General features: G+C 39.2%; 1 protein-coding gene across 2 annotated transcripts; it reads left to right on the top strand.

Annotated features, from left to right (window-relative positions):
- Nucleotides 1-1036: 1036 nt before the first annotated feature.
- On the top strand, nt 1037-17902 carry rbbp6 (retinoblastoma binding protein 6). Of its 2 annotated transcripts, none has more exons than XM_060892392.1 (17): nt 1037-1933; nt 2654-2753; nt 3410-3446; nt 7043-7084; nt 9095-9183; nt 9440-9536; nt 9751-9890; nt 10037-10209; nt 10424-10527; nt 10651-11006; nt 11233-11302; nt 11401-11467; nt 11610-11670; nt 12159-12530; nt 12690-12785; nt 12868-14706; nt 15829-17902. In XM_060892392.1, the coding sequence occupies exons 1-17, from the start codon at nt 1768-1770 to the stop codon at nt 17297-17299; spliced, it is 5280 nt and encodes a 1759-aa protein (XP_060748375.1). In that variant the 5' UTR covers nt 1037-1767; the 3' UTR covers nt 17300-17902. The 2 variants fall into 2 exon arrangements, with proteins under 2 accessions (XP_060748375.1, XP_060748374.1); XM_060892391.1 differs by having other exon boundaries at nt 9748-9890.
- The last annotated feature ends 882 nt before the right edge of the window (nt 17903-18784 follow it).

Genomic DNA, 18784 nt, shown 5'->3' with positions numbered 1-18784 from the left:
GTTTTACCAGTCCGTCACAGCCTACTTATGTCTGATTTGGTGGTTGAACCAAACCAGACTGTAATGGATGTACACAGGACTGACTCAATCATCGGCTCCTTTCTTGAGCTCTTGACTTGACTTGATAATCTGACAGGGAAGAGAACTGCCTTTATAGACACTGCTTTTGTAGACACTTTGGTCATTCTAGAACTTGCTTATGTCCTGATAAACTCATCCATTGCTTTAAAAAAAATACACCTCAGCAACAGTGTGGTGCCACACCACTGCCTTGTATAAACAATTCTCGTCTGTTTAAGAAGAGTTGAGTTACACCATGGATTAGAGGTCGTAACTCGTAATTCCCGAGTTCCGACCCGGAAAATCACATCAACACGTAATTCCTACTACCTGAGGCAGTTTTTTTTTAATCACGAGCGCCAACTAGTTCAGGAAGTGACGTCAAATCAACACGTCTACACAAAACATCAGCAGTAAATAACCTGTTGAGACATTTTCATTTTATTTTCCATTGCAATTATATCAGGAAACTTGGTTTGACTTGATTTATAATTGATAATATTGACCCCACTTTTAATTTGCGTTTAGAAAATGTTTTATTTGGTCAAACAAAAACAAATAAATATTGTACTATACATTTTATTTTTAATTTGCGCTAAACATCATGTACATCAATGTAAATATTTATGACGAGCAAAAGTAGACCATGGAGTTTCGAATGTACGGAGGTTGAATAACCGAGCTCCGACTTCCCACTTCCGAGGTACGTCGAGTGCAAGTCAAGCGTTTGTTTATCAGAATCAGAATCAGAATCGGGTTTATTGGCCAAGTGTGTTGACACACACAAGGAATTTGTTTCCGTGGTGATTTGAAGTCAGTTGCTGAATTCGTGGTGGAGAAGACCGTTCCGAGGAAAGAAAAACACGTCCCACGTCGACCAGCAGGAATTCCGAGTTTCCCAGTACGAGGGCTGGAATTGAGATACGAGTTGAAGAATAATGCAGCATCGGTCTCCTATTTATGACGTAGATGTCGTTGCCCCTGCGCTTCTTTGTGGTGAACCCCGTGGAGTGAACGGCCTGGTTAGCGAAACGCGTCTTCACAACACGGATTTGTTTCTTTAAAATGTCTACAACGGCGCTCGGAAACACGGCACAATTGGTTTAATTGCTGCAGGAATAAACAAAACCTTGGATATTGTATTTCCTCTTCGTGTTTTGTTTTTATTGAATATTTAGAGCGTTTCCCTATAACGCTAGCTGCTAGCCGCTAGCCGCAGTGCTGTAGGCCTTTGTTTTCTTTATATTTTTTTTGGATTTCACATCGGAGAGCTTCTGGAGAAAATAAATCTCGGGTGATTTTTGATCGGGACTGCGTTTTTTCCCCCTCCATCACTTGGACTACATTTGGGAATCTGTGCATTTGTAAAGTCGTTGTTGAAAGTGGACGCTGCGTGTTTACGCCGTGAACCTGCTCAGGCTTTCACACGGACGCTTTAATGAACACTGACCTCCCCAACAACGGACGCTTATTTCACCTTGTAATATATTTAACTCCGGACTGTTTGTAGTGTTTGGTAATCATTGACCGTCTCTGGATCCACCATGACATCCTGCGAGTTTTCTTTAGCTGCTAATTCCGCTGCTGTTGTTGGGCTATGGGCTTAATGGGGTTTGTTGGCCTTGGCATAGAGAGGAAAGGGAGCATTAGCTCATTGTGTTTATAGTAAATAAACCTGTGATCTGACAGGAAAGCGTGTGTGTAAAAATGTCTTGTGTTCATTACAAGTTTTCCTCTAAACTTAACTACGACACGGTGACTTTCGACGGGCTGCACATCACCGTGAGCGAGCTGAAGCGACAGATTATGGGGAGGGAGAAGCTGAAAGCTGCTGACTGCGACCTCCAGATCACCAACGCCCAGACTAAAGAAGGTACTCCATTTAATCTCACACTACTCATTTAACTGTGTGCTCTGATTTCTGGCCAGAGCCATTTTACAGTATAGTAGCTCTAGAACAATATTGTGCACAGTACACCAACCGATCACTTTAAAAGTAAATTAATTGTGCAGTTAAATAACCAACCTGCCATGTGACTACACCAAACGTGTTAATGCTCACGTTAACATCAGAATGGGGGGGAACATTGTTGTTGGTCCCATACGGTGTGGTTAAAGGGTGTTAAACTGAAATCATCTGGGATTTTCATGCACATCTGTATAGTGTGCACAGACTGGTGCGGAATACAAAAAACATCCAGTGTAAGCCGCAGTTCTGCAAGTGGAGACACGTTTCTGTAGAGTCATAGAACAACCAAGTTGTTTTTGAAGGCTGTAATCACTCGAATACATTTCAGAGATTGCATTTGTCCCACTCTGTCGTAATCATCAAGCTTTAACTGATGCTCTACTTGATTGTACAGTGATTTCTTTGTTAATGAAAATCTGATTCACATCTGACTAAGATGAATACATTTTTTTATGCCAATTGAAAAAAAAATCTAGTTCCAGCTGTATTTTTGGCTTGTACCGGTCCGATTAGTATGTGTAACATTTTGGCACCCAGATCACCTTCGACTGTTTAATCTTTATTATTGATCACTATAAGTTCAAACCTTTTTATTAATTATTCTGTGATGTTTTTTCTTCTCAGAATACACAGATGATGGCGCTCTAATCCCCAAAAACTCGTCTGTCATCATCAGACGAATACCAATCGGTGGTGTAAAGGCAGCCAGCAAAACATTTCTCATGTAAGTCAGCTCTCCGTCTCACCCTTTTTCATCCTAAACCTCAGACTAGCTTTGTGCATTGGGGCTGTATCAGGAGAGGGTGTTTTTTTTTTTTTGTTTTTTTTGTTTTTTTTAAAGCAACTTGCTTGTAGCTAGACATGAAGCCGACTGAATAAGGGAGATTAACGAAACTGTGTGTATATATATGTGTATATATGTGTATATATATGTGTGTGTGTGTGTGTGTGTGTATATATGTATATATATATATATATATATATATATATATATATATATATATATATATATATATATATATATATAAAAAATGGTGTTGTGTATCCTTTGTCCAGCCCATTTGTCAAAAATGCATTTGATATTTCTGCTATTATTTAGACAGCTATTATTTAAATATTTATATAGATGCAAATTGCCATAAGAAAAGATATACAGCCGGAGGAGTAATTGGGCCGATATGAAAAGTTATATAGAGAGACATGTTGGTAGGATGAACTCAATCTTGTATGAATATCTGCATTTTTTTTTTTTGAAGAGCCTCATTGCTCTCACATGTAATTTTATGCCCTTTTGGTTGTAAATGCTATAACTGTTAATGAACTGTGGTAGTGCTTGTGTTGAGAGCCCTTCTGATGATTGTGATCGTGTTTGTGTTGCAGTGATCGCTCTGAACCATCAGTTGGATCTTCAAAAGCCGTATGTAACACCAGCTCATTTATTCTAATCTTTCACACACACACTACACACCTTTTTCTCCCTCTCACGTGCCTTGTTCTTTCATATCATGTGTTGTGCTGAGACTGGCAATGACATTGATACATGTGTATGGAAGTGTGTGTGCTTGCTGCTGCTCTGTATTACACACTGAACACACACACTGGGGTTTACTGTACAGTTTGATGTACTGTCTGATCACACTGATCTTTATAAGATCTTTAAAAGTCTGTCTGTTGTACTTTGTACAATCTGTCTTTGTTTTATGAATAAAAAATTTTTTTTATTAATTTTTTTTAAGTTTACCAAACAGCTTTACTGTCTGTTTTAATAATTTATGCTAATTGTTATAACAGTTAATGGTAATGCTTAATATTATTGCTCAGGTGAAGGTAACTGATTGTCACTAATTTATTAAATGAAGTGTTCCACTTCTCCCTTGATAAATATATTTAACAGTGCACTTTGAGACGCTTGTTTTCATGCACATTTTGAATGTTGGTGTAAACATTATAGTGTGGATAAACAGATGATGTGATGAACAGGGATTCTGTGGAATAAATGATGACGGAACGAGTGTGTGTTCCTGTCTCTCCATGACTGCGTCCTCAGTTACCGTCCTTAAGTTTCAGACGCCCAAAAAAAAAGTTCTTTACTTTTGATGAGTTTCTTATGAAAAATGTTCAGCTGAATCCCAAACGGTTTCTGACCCACTAGTTAAGCTGGGTGTTATATAGGGTGTAACGTTACGGCCTTGTACACTGTACCTAGTGCACGTGGGATATTCAGTGGAAAATTGTCCACTAATCTTTAAAAGTATTAATACTTACTTAATACTTTAAAATAGGCCACTAATACTTTATATTTATAATATTTTATGCAAAATTGATAAACTTCAGTCTTCCTCTAACCCCTCAACCCTCAGACAATTGACATGTACAACTAAAAACACTACTTTTCTTCTGCATTTGTCATTTAATGTTGGCTCCCTTTTGAAAAAAAAAATAAATAAAAAAAAAGTATATGGCACAAGAACATTGTTGCTGCTGTTTGTAAAAGCATCGCTACTTTCCACATTTATGCTGTTCTGTAATTTTATGACAGCTCTTTGGGGTGTTCATTATAGAAACTCACATCTCAGAGATCTAATCAATGTAATGTAAAGATGGTATGTTAAACAGTCATTCGCTGAAGCCAAGAAGCAGGTTCAGTCACTGTGCTAAGTAAGTAAAGGCTCACCAGGCCCTGCTGATTATCCCTCGACTGGATGTTAAACAGGTAGCTGGTCACCCCGAGTATTTTCCGTGTGTCTCAAATGCGTTTTTCATGACAGCTTGTGATTGATGATGATTATATTTCACCAGTCTTTTTCCGATTTGCCAAAATTGATGTCGCAGCAAATTCAGCTACCATCATACTAGCCAATATGCAACAAACTTTAAACTGAAATGTGATTGGTCCATAAAAGCATATCCTTGCTCTTATTTTAGCAATTCCACAAAGTAAAGTGAAATAAACTGTGAAGCACATGTTAACTTGTGTACCAGTATGCATTGTTTGAGGTCAAGGATTAAAAAAAAAATACAAAATGAAGACACAACTCTCTCTTCCCCCCCCGTAATACTCATGTGTGCTACATTTCTTTATTTTATTTTTTTTATTTATTTTTTTTGCAATTTATGAATATATTAAAGAGAAATATATTTTCCTTTAATATATTACTAGTGTAAATGACACTGACAAATCTACATTCACAGTATAGACTGTAAAGACAAAGGGACTGCATAGCCAATCAAAACGCTGAAGCTGTAGCTGTGTCCATCGTATGGTTTTTAAAAGGGGGGTTTGAGTATAACGTAAACAATAACTGATCAGGAGAACAGGGACGCATCAGGATTGCCTAAGGTTTACAAAAGCCATCCTTTAGCTTCAGAAAGACCTTTGAAATGATGTTTAGTTTCTTCAGTGTTCAGATGTTCCCACATTTGAAACGTCACACACATCAACATTTTTTTTTTTAATTTGGTCTGTCTTGTGTGTCTCTGTTTATTCGGTACTATAGAATCATTTTCTCGAAATCAAACCCCAAATTCAAATGAGTCTTATAAACATAGACTGAATTGTGTGTATGTATGTTTTTTTATATATATATATATATATATATATATGTGTGTGTGTGTATATGTGGTGTGTGTATATGCATACATACATACATTATTTTATTTATATATATATATATATATATATACACACACACACGTGTGCGCATGTGTCTATACATGTAGGAAGTACACCGCTTTAGATTTATAGATCTATAGACAGACAACAGCCTTAATCATTTCTTATTATACCACTTAAAATGAAACTTGTTCATAAGGTTTTAATTGTTCTGTTCGCTTTATCTTTGAGGGCAAATGATCTGCAGCTACGTGGCTTAAATTGCAAACATTAAGCATTTTCCATGAATGACTAACCCAGTGCTTCCCCTTAATTTTCACAGGCAAAGATTTTGTAAAGGTCGATCAGATTCTATTTTTAAATTAATTTTATTTAAGGTGTCTGAGCAGATGCTCTTTTAATATTTAGTTACCATCATTTACACTGCTTTCGTTTATTTTTTTTTGTTTTTCTTTTGAATTTTGTATTGGGGCTGAAGGTGGGATGTTTTGCTTTTCTGCACAATATACATTTTTTTTTTTATTGTAAATGCTTTAGCTGCTCTTATCCGATATACTTATCCTTCACAAGGGTGATTTATCATATCACAAATCTGTACAGTAATGCATCTAGCATTGTTCTGAACTTCTTGCCATGTTGACTCTAATTTATATATTTTCCTCTTACTGGATAGAGCTGTGCTTGTTTCCATGGTAACTTGTACCTGGTCTATTTCCTTTGTGTATGATGACACTTGTCAGTCACGTTTGTGTATGTATGTTGTAGCTTTTTACAAATATTTATTCTGATTTAAATGTTCTGTTTATTCTTTGTCATGCTCAAATAATTTTTATAATTTGCTGCACTTGAAATGGCTAAATGGCTAACCATAAAAATCTCTCATCCACCATTTTTTATTTTCTCTCTCTAATTAAATCGTCTGTGCTCCTATTTGCAATGATGTCTCATCAGTGCTCAAAGTGCCACTCATTTATTTTTATTTCTGACTAAAGTAAGTGTTGTCTGTATGATGCTGAAAACGTTGAGATTTATCAATAAACTCCCTGCGTTTTAAAGCGTTCTAACATCGTTCATAAGGCCTCGTGTTTTCACTTCAGTCCCGAAGTTGCAACCAAACGAAGATCATTACATTACGGTAAAGTCAGCTGTGACATTTTTAACATTTTCAGCATGTTTTTACAGAAGACATGGCGCTAATCCAACTAGCGAGGACAAAACAATTTGTAAAAACGGTTTCAGAGAAGTTTATGTACATGTTTGTAGGAAATCTGTGCTTCCTTTCTATCTAACACAAGTTTGCATTTTAATTTCAACGTTGTGACTCAGTTTGGAGCCGTTTCACTGTTCCATGTCCTTGCAATATAATTTCTTGTCCAATATTTTGTTTTTTTTATGAACAGATTGATGATTCTCCCTCCATTTCTCTGGCCCAGCTCTCTAAGGTACATATAATTTGTCTATATCGATTGTGTGAGAAAGTAGTGCATGTCGACGTAGCCGCGTTTAAATAACGATATTCTGTCATTATATATTCTGCGGGGTGGAAAAGAGACGAGTTTAAAATAAGTTTCTGATCGTAGCCTTCGGTACCTTTTATCTGATACTGCATTAAATTACTGAAAATTCTTGAACCGTTTTTAACAAATGGGTTGAATAAATAAAAAAGTCGCGACTGTATTGTCTTGAGATGAAATTTTGTCATCATTAAGTTGCTACAGAAGTCACGTGGTTTTTCTTTCCACATTTCTACACATGTCAGGGTTTGTTTGTCTGCCAAATGCTGTAAATGTTTGATTAACATCTTTTCAGCATTTGTGTTTGATGAATCAGATGTTTGACTGTCAAGTGTTAGATGTTGTGGGGTTTTTTTTTTGGGTTATCTTCTTCCTGGAAGTTTCAATTCAGTCATTTTGAGTGTGTGTATCAGTGATTTGTCTGGTGTTTCTCACATTTTTAAAGACAGCTTGCTGCTCAGCTTTATCATGATCCCAGGGTTCAACCTCATAAGACTGATATGACCTAAAGGTTTGGAGGTTGTGTGTCTTTCTTTTGTATCCAGTTCATAGTTACTTCTAAATTTAACATGGAATACACATAAACCAATGCACTCATATGACTCATGTTCTAGCAGCTGTAAACAATCGTTCCCTCACTTCCTCCTCTATCTCTTTCTTTGCGTTCTGAAGACTTTCCCATGCTGAAACAAAGCATCGTCACTGAAGGCTCCTTACATGTATCCTCACAGGAAACTTATCAGCAATTACACATTTTTCATGCAATTATGTGGTGCATCTGCCACAAAGATCTGTCTGTTATTCCCGAGAACTAACAGATTAGACAACATATATTTATAGAAACCTGGAATTTGCCTTGGAACAGGAACGAACTGTCCAAGCTGCTGTTTTAGAAGAAGACATGAACGGTTACCTAATCAGATCCTTCTTTCTGTCCGGAAATGGTTTGTTGTGATTCTGATCCAGTACTGTGTATTGGGACCAACTCTGTGTGTGTGTGTGTAAGGATTTAAAACTACTGTTATCTACTTGCAACCTCCAGACTTTCATGTCACATGGGCTTATCGAGATTTGACCAAATGAATGAGCAGAGAAACAAAACATTAGAACATTAAAATATAACAAATCATTCCTGATTATGGCTTTGTATTAACTTCCTAAATCTCTACTTTTAATTGTATAAGTCATGAGAATGCTTGGTGATGTAAAGAGGATGCTCTCAGTCTTACTTTAGCGCTGAGACATGGAGTACACGAAATGCCTTTTTATTTTTCATCATTTACTGAAGACCGAACCAAATTTTCTTCACCTCTGATTCAACGCCGCATTGTTACAGAAGTGGGATTTTGTTTTTGTTTTACTATGAAGTACATTGTTTTACTATTTTTTTTCTCCTCCTAGAATTTTGTAAAAGTATCAAGTATTTATTTTATATATATATATATATATATATATATATATATATATATATATATATATATATATATATATATATATATATATATATATATATAGCACTTAGCTCCTCAGGGCATGTTGAGATAAGATCTGTCTGCCTGGTAATTTTGAGAATTAATCAGAAATGTGTCGCTGTCGTGTTCTCAAACCTGTTGTGTTTGAGATGTGTGCAGAAAATTGTAGCATTTATAATATACATGGGTATTTCATGTAACAACAAATTTCAAAGTATAACAGTTATGTTACCAGCTTGCAAGTGGATAAAATGCACTGTGCTGAACTGTTCGTCCAATTATTGGAAAGATCTGAAAGGAAAAATGTTTATTTTACCATTCTCGGGTTTCCAGTACTCCTTGTCTAGTTTTAAACAAATAAAGCAGCGCAGCATCTCTTTACTCCATGAAGGATCTCTGGGCTCGCATTAAATTATTTGCATTATTAATGCGTCATCGTTTGAAACCGTTATTGCCTGTTGAACAGACGGCGAATCTGGCAGAGGCAAATGCCTCAGAGGAAGACAAAATCAAAGCAATGATGTCGCAGTCCAATCATGATTACGACCCCATTCAGTAAGTATTAATTATTACATTATTACTTTTTCTCCAAAACACCATTATTTGTAAAATATGCTGACCTATTAGCTAGCACTCTTCCACTTTTTTTTTATTTTCTGTCGATGGTCCTAGTGTAAAGAGATCTCCTTCTTTTCCTTATTCTTTTTTTCTTTTCAACCCCCTACTTATAATTCTCCAAGCCACAGTATTTCCTTCAGGAAAAAAGTGGTTTACTTACACCTTAACCACTTTGTTTTCTTATATTCTTTAGTTATACAAAGAAGCTGGTGGGGCCGCCTCCTCCAAATTACACCTGCTTTCGCTGTGGGAAAAGTGGACACTACATCAGAAACTGCCCAACCAACGGGGTAACTGGGTTTTCATTAATAGTAGTAATGGTAATATTATTAATAATTATAATTGGCCAGCTTTTTAATAGAAAAAAACTTTCAGGAACAATTTTTTGATATTATAAAAATATTTAGTTTTATTCATTTCTTTTTAATATAACACTTGAATGTTAAAAAGGGTATAATTCTGTGGCTAAAGTTCCATAATTGGACCTGACTGTTGTGTTAGCAGGATAAAAGTTTTGAGGCTCCACAGCGGATTAAAAAGAGCACAGGGATTCCTCGCAGCTTCATGATGGAAGTGGATGATCCAAATATTAAAGGTGCCATGCTGACCAACACGGGCACTTACGCCATTCCCACCATTGACGCGTAAGAATAACCTCTCTAAACATCATCAGTGTTCTGCAATCCAGTGATCCACCAATGCAATATAAATAGTGTTCCTCTAGATTTCTAGTCCCTAGTATTTTGGAATTGCAATCAATTCACTCTTGTGATATTTGTGCTTATAACAGTGAAGCTTATGCAATTGGAAAAAAGGAGAAGCCACCTTTCGTTCCTCAGGAACAGTCTTCCTCATCTGATGATGAAGATCCCGTTCCAGATGAGCTGCTCTGTCTGATCTGTAAAGACCTCATGACTGATGCCGTTGTGATTCCCTGCTGTGGAAACAGTTACTGTGATGAATGTGAGTCAGAACACAGTGTGAGCGGTTCACTCCATCATTGTGGACCTGTGTGTTCACCTGGTGCTGCATTGTGTATTCAGTATTGTTAACACAGTAGGTAGGGCATTGTTACTGTATTGGGTCTGTAGTTACACAGCTTTTGTACCCATCAAACAACCACTTGCTGAGTAGTGTTTCAATATGAGTAAATAATATGTGGCCCCTGTCCCTACAGGTATTCGAACGAGTTTGTTGGAGTCAGAGGAACACGTTTGTCCCACCTGCAACCAGTCTGAAGTTTCACCTGACGCTTTAATTGCCAACAAATTCCTACGTCAAGTAAGAACATATAAAATGGTGGATAGAAACTGCTAGCATATTAGATGCATTAGCTCTTGTAACATGGCTATTTACACTTTTAGTCTACTACTAAACAAGTTCAAAAATGTTTGATTTGTTTAGGCTGTGAACAACTTCAGGAATGAAACAGGCTACACCAAGAGAATTCGCAAAGCTGCTACTCAGAGTTCTGTCCCTGCCCCCCAGCCTCAGCCCCGAATTCAACGCCCTGCTCAGCCCCTCAAACTTCTAAATTCCCGCCAACAGGATCCACTACGCGCCAACACACCGCCCCAAAACCCACCTGCTTCTGTAGCCCCGCCCCCTGCCATTACACCACCCACTGCTGTCACTCAGCAGGCCTCAGCGACACCACCCGAGGTTGATGCTTCATCTGTGGCCGGGAACAGTAGTGGCCCTCTTCCAGTGGCTCTTTCTCCTCCACCGCAGCTTAAGCAAGATGATGCTGTCATATCCAAGTAAGCAACAGTTAAAAAAAAAAAAATAGCAGGACACTTGTTTTTTTCTTTGCTGCATCGTTGCTTAATATTGTTGTTTGTCAGCATTGGTGCTGAATCTTGCATTTGTACTATGTCCTGTAATATTGTTAAATTCTACTACACTGATATGAATAGCATGAAAGTATTTAAAGTTGCAGTTTTATTGCTTTCTGGGTATTTAATGCAAATCACTTTTTCCCCACAGAGAGCCAGAAACACAGCCAGCACCCGTGGTTTTACCTGACAGTCTGCTACCTACTCCAGTTATTCCAAAAGTATTGCATGTGCTCATTGGCTCACAGTCTCGCATTTAAAATTTGAATAAGGACATTTTATATGTACATCAGTTACATTCTTTGTTTATTTTCCTTAGAGTCACCATGTTCCAGTGATCAGCCAGCCACATGTGCACACACTTCCTCTCCCCATTCCCAGACCAGGTGAGTCTTTGTGTACACACGCACATCGTTTTGCTGAAAAGAAATCCGGTTTATCAGGGTCGGCAGAAATGCTTATATATTACTGGATTTTTAAAAATGTATTTAAAGAAAACTTTAACTTTTTGAATACTTTCATTCTTAGGACCATTGCCACTGAGGCCTGGTGCCCCAAGACTACCAGCAATACGGCCTCCTTGGGATCCGTGAGTATATAGTTGCATGTTATGGCAATTTTCTTTAAAATTAGAAAACTGAATGTGTCTGGCAAAAAAAGTCTTGTATAAATATCTATGGCTGCTGTTAAATTTTAATAACTGAAATGACATCTTTGAAAATCACACCTTCATAACATTTATGAATTTGAAGGAAAGTGTGCAATTTGAAGTATACAAGATCCCACATGAGCATAGAATTTGGTGATGAGACATCTGTGATCAAGTTCCTAACAGGTGGAAGAATAGTTCTGGTATATCTGGTATACCCTTCCACAACTGAGTTTGCTGCTATAAATGTGCCAGAACTTGAGAGAGTGCATTGTTTCATTTCAAACCTCTTATCAATCGGGATATTTAGCAACAAATGCATCAGCCTGACACACTTTTGACATGCCTGATGTGTAAATATGTGAAATTTGGATTTTCATTAAATCAAAAATATTTTGTCAGTTTGTCTTTTTACACTTATTTTTTAGGTCCTCAGGCCGAGGCCGGCCCCTCCCTAATGATCGGCACCCTAGGGCACTGGTTCCTCCAGTCCAACCTCTTCCTGTTGCTCCAACCCTTTACACACCCTCTCTTTTCCCTCCCCCACAACATACTATGCCCCATCCATCTGGTGTTGTGCCCCCACAGTTCCCATTACAGTTCCCTCCTGGGCAACAACCTGCCCCCCCTTTCAACATACCTCCTCCAGGTTACCCTCCTGCCCCAACAAATGTACCCAACCCCTGGGTACCGCCTGGTACTCAGCCCCCGCTCACAACCCCCGCAGTACCCCCAATACCATCAGCACACTTTCTATCGAAGGAGGAGTTTTACAGACAGCAGCGTCGGCTGAAGGAAGAGTATGTAAATGTCTCTATCTTTAAGCTATTTAGAAACTTTAAATTGTTTGCTTTGAACAAAGACAAATAGTAATAGCTATGTTTTTTTTTTTTTGTTGTATAGTTTTATTTCCTTTTCTTGTTTTTGAATATATTGTTCCCTTATTGATTTGCTATTAGGGAGAAGTCAAAACTTGAGGAGTTTACCAATGACTTTGCCAAAGAGTTGTTGGAGTACAGAAAGATCCAGAAGGAGAGAAGACGGTCCTATTCCAGGTAGGTAAACCCTATGGTTTTTCCAACTGGTGCTAAATTGAAGTAAGACTCTAACGAACATGTACCGTTATTTTCCCTACAGGTCAAAGTCTCCATATCGCTCCTCCTACAGTGGCTCATCCTACTCTTACTCAAAGTCCAGATCCCGTTCTCGATCTCCACGTTCCTATTCACGCTCCGTTTCCCGGTCTCGCTCTAGATCTCGCTCCCGATCTCGTTCCCGATCACGTTCTCGTTCCTACTCTCCATACGCTCGAAGGGGCAGAGGTCGTAGCCGCAGTTATCGTTCTAGATCCCGTTCACCACCATACCATCGGTCTCGAACTCGCTCTCCTTCCTATAGAGGGCGTGATGGAGGAGGAGCGAGTGGAGGCACCTATCGTTCTCGTTCTCGGTCACCAATTTATAGGACTTACAGTCCTGGTAAGAAACCACAGCCAGCTTCTCAGGTTGAAGACCGCAAATTCGGAGGAAGGTACAGAGAGGTTCCCCCATATGACGCCAAAGCTTACTATGGCCGAGCGTTTGATCAGAGCGACCCCTACGAAAGGGAAAGGTATCGAGAGTGGGAGAGAGAGTACAGAGAGTGGTATGAGAAGTATTTCAAAAATTACGAGGGGGCACAAGGTGGTCAGATAAGGGGTCGTGGTCCAGGTGGACGAGAGCAATATTCTCCAGAGCGCTTCACACCTCACAGGCCCAGAGACGGCTCACCATATGGCAGGGGGCGCAGGGAGGACTATCCACCACACCCTGTCCCGCCAAGAAATCGCCCGTTGACATATCAGGAAAGGTGTGCAGAAAAGTACGGCCATCTTCATGTCAACAATATGGCAGTTGGAAGAGGAGTAAGCAAAGAGAGCCTGAAACCTACCAAAGAGCGCGAAGCAACTACAAGCACTGCTGTGGATTCTAAGGGTCTGAAGCACAAGAAACATAGGAAAAAAAGGAAAGGGGAGGAGGGAGATGTGTTCAGTCATTCTGATTCAATGGATGAATCCAAGAAAGATGAACGGAAGGGAGACTCAATGCTGATGAACTCGAGTCGTGATGATGCCACACCTGTCAGGGATGAGCCCATGGATAGCACTTCGGTGCCATACAAGAGTGCTTCAGACAAGGAGAAAAAAGAGAAAACCAAACCCAAGACTGAAAAGGTTAAACGCAAGACTGAGAGTGTTCCACAAAAGAAAGAAGCCCCAGTAAAAAGCACCAAGCCTGCCAGAGAAAAAGAGGCAGACTCTGGGCGGGAAAGGGTTGTTTCCACTGAACCAGCCATTAAAAGGATCAAAGAAGATCCTATTCAGAAAACTGATGCGAGCAAACCACATATGTCTGAGAAACTCATGCTTCCTCGCAAATTGATGCAGTCGAGACCGGTCAAGCAACACCAAGAGCAAAAACCAATCAAAGATGAACCTAAAGTCAAAAAAGAACCAGTCAAAGAGGTGACTAAAGTTGAGAAACCTCCTGCTAAAGATGTTAAACCCAAGTTGGAAAAGCCCATAAAAACTGACGAGAAACCCATCATTAAATCAAGCGATGTGAAGGTGGAGAAACGGAAAAGAAAAGAGGAAAAGCCGCTTGTGAAGGAGCCAGAATTTATGCCAAACAAATCTCCACGGGTCGAAGTCACTGAGATGGCCAACGTTTCACCCAAGCCCATGCCAAAGTTGGAGAGTGAGATGCCGGTGCAGAAGGAGAAGCCTGCCATTCCTTCTCTGATGGACATTAAACCTGAACCTGTTAGAAAGATCAAGCTCAATCGCGAGACTGGAAAGAGGATTTTGAGTACTGATCGACTTTCTTCAGAGGAATCTGGTGCTGGGAAGAACAAACTAGACCAGAAGTCAAAGGTCAAGCTGCGACGCCAGGTGCATGGCACTGACCGATCTGGATCCACGTTGGTTGATTATACCAGGTAAGATGAACCTGTTTATTGGGGAATATCTACTTATTCGTGCAGTTAATGAAGCATTAGCAGCACAGTGTCATCTCAGTGAATCTTTGTGGCATAGTCGTTAGAAATAGCTTGGATATTTAAAAAAAAAAAACTGTCGATCTGGAACAACCTCTAGAGTATATGTTTTTATTTGTGTATATACACAATGATGGAACAAATAAAAACATCCACTGAGTCACGGTTTAAGTACCTTGATCATATGACACATTGCAGAGAATGACCAGACTGGTTTGGACTGCTGGAAAGGCTACAGTAACTCAAATAACCAGGCTGTTTTTCCAATCTTCAGCTGTCCACGTCTGTGAGCCTTTGCCTTAGGTTCCTTTTTTTTTTTTTTGGTTTACCACCGTTGTAAAATGTGGTCAACCAAGATCATCTCTGATTGTAAAATGCATCAAACTTTGAGCTGGCTGGGCTACAACAGCGAAGGTTTCACGTCTGTCAACCAAGAACAGGACTCTTAGGCTACAGTTTCACAGGCTCACAGTAACTGGACAGTTTTGAAAATAGGTAAAAACCTTACCTGGATATTTGAATTACCACAGACTTAATTTTAATCAGATTTAATCAGTGTGGCTATTGTCCTTTGTGCTCTTTCATGGATAAAGCATTTTCATGGGAAGAACAGCTGCTCAATTAATGCTTTTCTGGGAAAACGGTTGATTGTTGTGTCTGAAAATCACAACAAATCAGCAATTTTTGAAATCGTCAAACCAGCAACAATGCCACAGTCGCTGAGATCATTTTGTCTGACGTTTGATTTGCACAAAAAAGGCCTATTATATTGGGGGTTAATATCAATAAACAGGGTGCTGGAAAGTCAGGAACCACTGCACATAAACTATATAATGAACTGTATATTTGCTTACAACAAATGCTTTAAAGGTTCTCTTTTGATTTGATCACTCCTGATCTGAACATTTTCTTACCCACATCATGTTTTTTTGTGGGTTTTGCTCGAAGTATTCATTTTGGTTCCCAACTTTAAAGGATCCCTGTATTTTGTAAATAAAATGATTGAATTGATTTTATATAATGAACATATGCAAAATAATGAAAAAGTCCATTGTGTCTTGACAGCACCAGCTCAACTGGTGGAAGTCCCATCAAAAGGCATGAGGAGAAACCAGACCTGAAGAAGACTGTGGTGAAAACATTGGAGGAATACACCAATGACAGCTCAACCCCTGCTGAGGATGAAATAGTCATGATCCAGGTACCTCGCTCCAAATGGGAGAAAGAAGACTTTGAATCGGAGGAGGATGAATCCAAGATTGCGAATGCCTCTTCTGGAAATGGCACAGCTTCCTCTGCTACCCCTGCTGCTGTTGCTGCTGTTGCTGCTGCAAAATCTAGCGACAAAAAGGCTAATGATACACTCCATGCCATTAAAGATGTTCATCCTGAGGCAAAACCTACCAAGGATCCACCAAGTGATAAGGAGAAAGACAGTGAGTGGGAAAGGGAGCGTGACCGAGGCAAAGATAGAGACAAAAGCAACACTGATCGTGATGTCTCAGACAGAAAAAAACCTGGAGCATTAAATCAGGATCGAGAGCGAGTGCAGGAAAGGGGAAGTGACCATGGAAGCGAGAGAAGCTCCTCATCTCAATCCTCCAAAGACAGACAGACTGATAGGTCTGCATCATCATCCAGGAAGCAATCAAATAGGGAAAGCAGTGCAAGTGTTGGTGACAAGAAGCAGGAGCACCGCAGTAGCACAAAAGACCATACAGATTTGCGGCAGAGAGAGACAAAGTCAAGAGAACAACTCAGGAATAAGGACTCCCCACCTCCACCCTCAAAAATGCCCACAGACAACACTAAACGGGTGAATACTACATCCCAAGAGTCAAAAATATCTGAACATAGTCCTTCCACAGACAGAAAGATGGTGTCTCGGGAGTCCAAAAGGCCTTCCTCAGAGGACTCTAAAACAGACAAGGCGATACACAGAGAAGGAACAAGGCACTATGATAATCGGCTAGCAAGAGACAAGGAGCCGCACAAAGTCAGCCAAAGTACCACATCGACAGAGATCAAGAGTGACGCTGACAGAAGCGATGCTCGAGTGAAGCCTCCTTCAGCCCGGGCCATGCGCCTGTCCTCAGATTTAACACGGGAAACGGACGAGGCCGCCTTTGTCCCAGACTACAGCGAGAGTGACAGCGAGGCATCAGATCCAGACAACAAGGCGGAGCCTAAGGAAAAGGGACAAGAAAGCAGTGCAAGTCCTGCCCACAGCAGAAGCGCTAGCCCTACTGGAAGCCATGCCCACAGCAGCAGCCCAAGCTCACCAGGCAGTCAGGACAGCAAGAAAAAGAAGAAAGATAAGAAAGATAAGAAGGAAAAGAAAAAGCACAAGAAACACAAGAAACACAAAAAACACAAGAAGCACGTGGGCAACGAATCGGAGTCTGATGCGAAGGGACAAAAACACAAGCATAAGAAGAAGAAATCAAAAAAGAATAAGGATAAGGACAAGGATGAGCGAGACAAAGAACGGGACGACAACAGGGCGAAGGATGAACAAAATGAAACCCCTCTTTGAGATCTTGAGACTTATGCGAGTTGTTTATATAAAGCTCGTTGGTACAGCAAATAAAGACAATTCTGCATATTACAAAGACTACTGTTCAAGCTTTGTTTACTTGGGTCCTGTTCTGTAGAAATGAATGATTTAACCATGCTAAACTCTGCCACATGAAGGGAGGAGCCTCCTTTAACAATGAAGGCTGGTGTATTAATTTGCTCTGAATTCTTTTTGATGCATATTTTGGATCTGTTCCTTGTTTTCTGTTTTTTTTTTTTTTTTTGTCGTTAACGCTGTAGAGGCTGTAAAACAGGCACTTTAGATATGTAAACTCAAACGTGCCCTTTTTACATCTCCCTTTTATTCCCACTATTGGAGGAAGCCGATCGTTAATTATGACTGTATGATAAAATACTGTTACTGGATATAGCAACTGGACATAGCATGGGTGGCAGGCACAGCATGTAATGATCTGCTTCAGAGATGTTTGCACTGTGAATATTTTCCTCTACTTTTTTTTTTTTTTTTTTTTTAATATTACATTACATTCTCATGATCATTAATTTAAATTACCAGTTGAAAAGGTTTTTTGTTTATGGTAATAAAATGGAGCAAAATTTACTTGCCCTCGTTGTCAAGTTTTTTTGAGACCTAAATTTATAAGATATTGTGTTGGAGGAAAAAAAATACAAATATTGACTTCACGTCTTCAATTCAACTACTTATGTGAGTGATATGAAGTTTTATATGAAGAGTGTAAGGTAAGGATGAAGCTGATGAAGACCTCATGGATGACAGGGAAAAAGAGCTAGAACTGTTTTTTAGTTAATGGCTTTGAGGTGCATTTGGTGCGGTCAGTAAACGTATTTGTAGAAATCATGAGGTTATTTGATCCTCTTCAACTTGACAACCAAACAAGAGTCCCCTGTGTATTTCCCTGACGCAGTGTATTATGCCTTGACCCATTTATCTGAAATCACATCTTTACAATGGTTGTTAATAATATTGGTTAGAACATATATATATAGCACAGTGAACTGTACTCTGGTAGAATGGGTAGGTGAAAGCGTTGACTTGGGTGGTGACTTGAACATCGTCTGCTTTCTGGTTTTCCCGTTGTGCGTCGCCACATTAAATCATCTGTTTCCACCTAACTCTATCCTCGGCATCCTCCGCTCTCGCACCAGTTCCCTTCATGTCCTCATTTAAAACATCCATATACAGGTGCATCTCAATAAATTAGAATGTCGTGAAAAAGTTTATTTATTTCAGTAATTCAACTCAAATAGTGAAACTTGTGTGTTTATATAAATTCACTACACACAAACTGAAGCAGTTTAAGTCTTTGGTTCTTTTAATTGTGATGATTTGGGATCACGTTTAACAAAAACGCACCAATTCACAAATCTAAAAAAATTTGAAAATTTCATAAGACCAATAAAAAAACATTTTAGTGAACTGTTGGCCTTCTGGAAAGTTCGTTCATTTACTGTATGTTCATTT

Source organism: Tachysurus vachellii, chromosome 18 (assembly GCF_030014155.1).
Source record: "Tachysurus vachellii isolate PV-2020 chromosome 18, HZAU_Pvac_v1, whole genome shotgun sequence".
Taxonomy (NCBI): domain Eukaryota; kingdom Metazoa; phylum Chordata; class Actinopteri; order Siluriformes; family Bagridae; genus Tachysurus; species Tachysurus vachellii.
This window is presented reverse-complemented; position numbering and strand designations above follow the sequence as displayed.

What these genes read in the sequence shown, in the direction of transcription:
- rbbp6 (XM_060892391.1), top strand. Translation starts at nt 1,768, where the DNA reads ATGTCTTGTGTTCATTACAAGTTTTCCTCTAAACTTAACTACGACACG. An exon ending in CTCTGGCCCAGCTCTCTAAG is followed by an intron (nt 7,085 to 9,094) that starts GTACATATAATT and finishes CCTGTTGAACAG; the next exon opens with ACGGCGAATCTGGCAGAGGC. An exon ending in AAACAGTTACTGTGATGAAT is followed by an intron (nt 10,210 to 10,423) that starts GTGAGTCAGAAC and finishes CTGTCCCTACAG; the next exon opens with GTATTCGAACGAGTTTGTTG.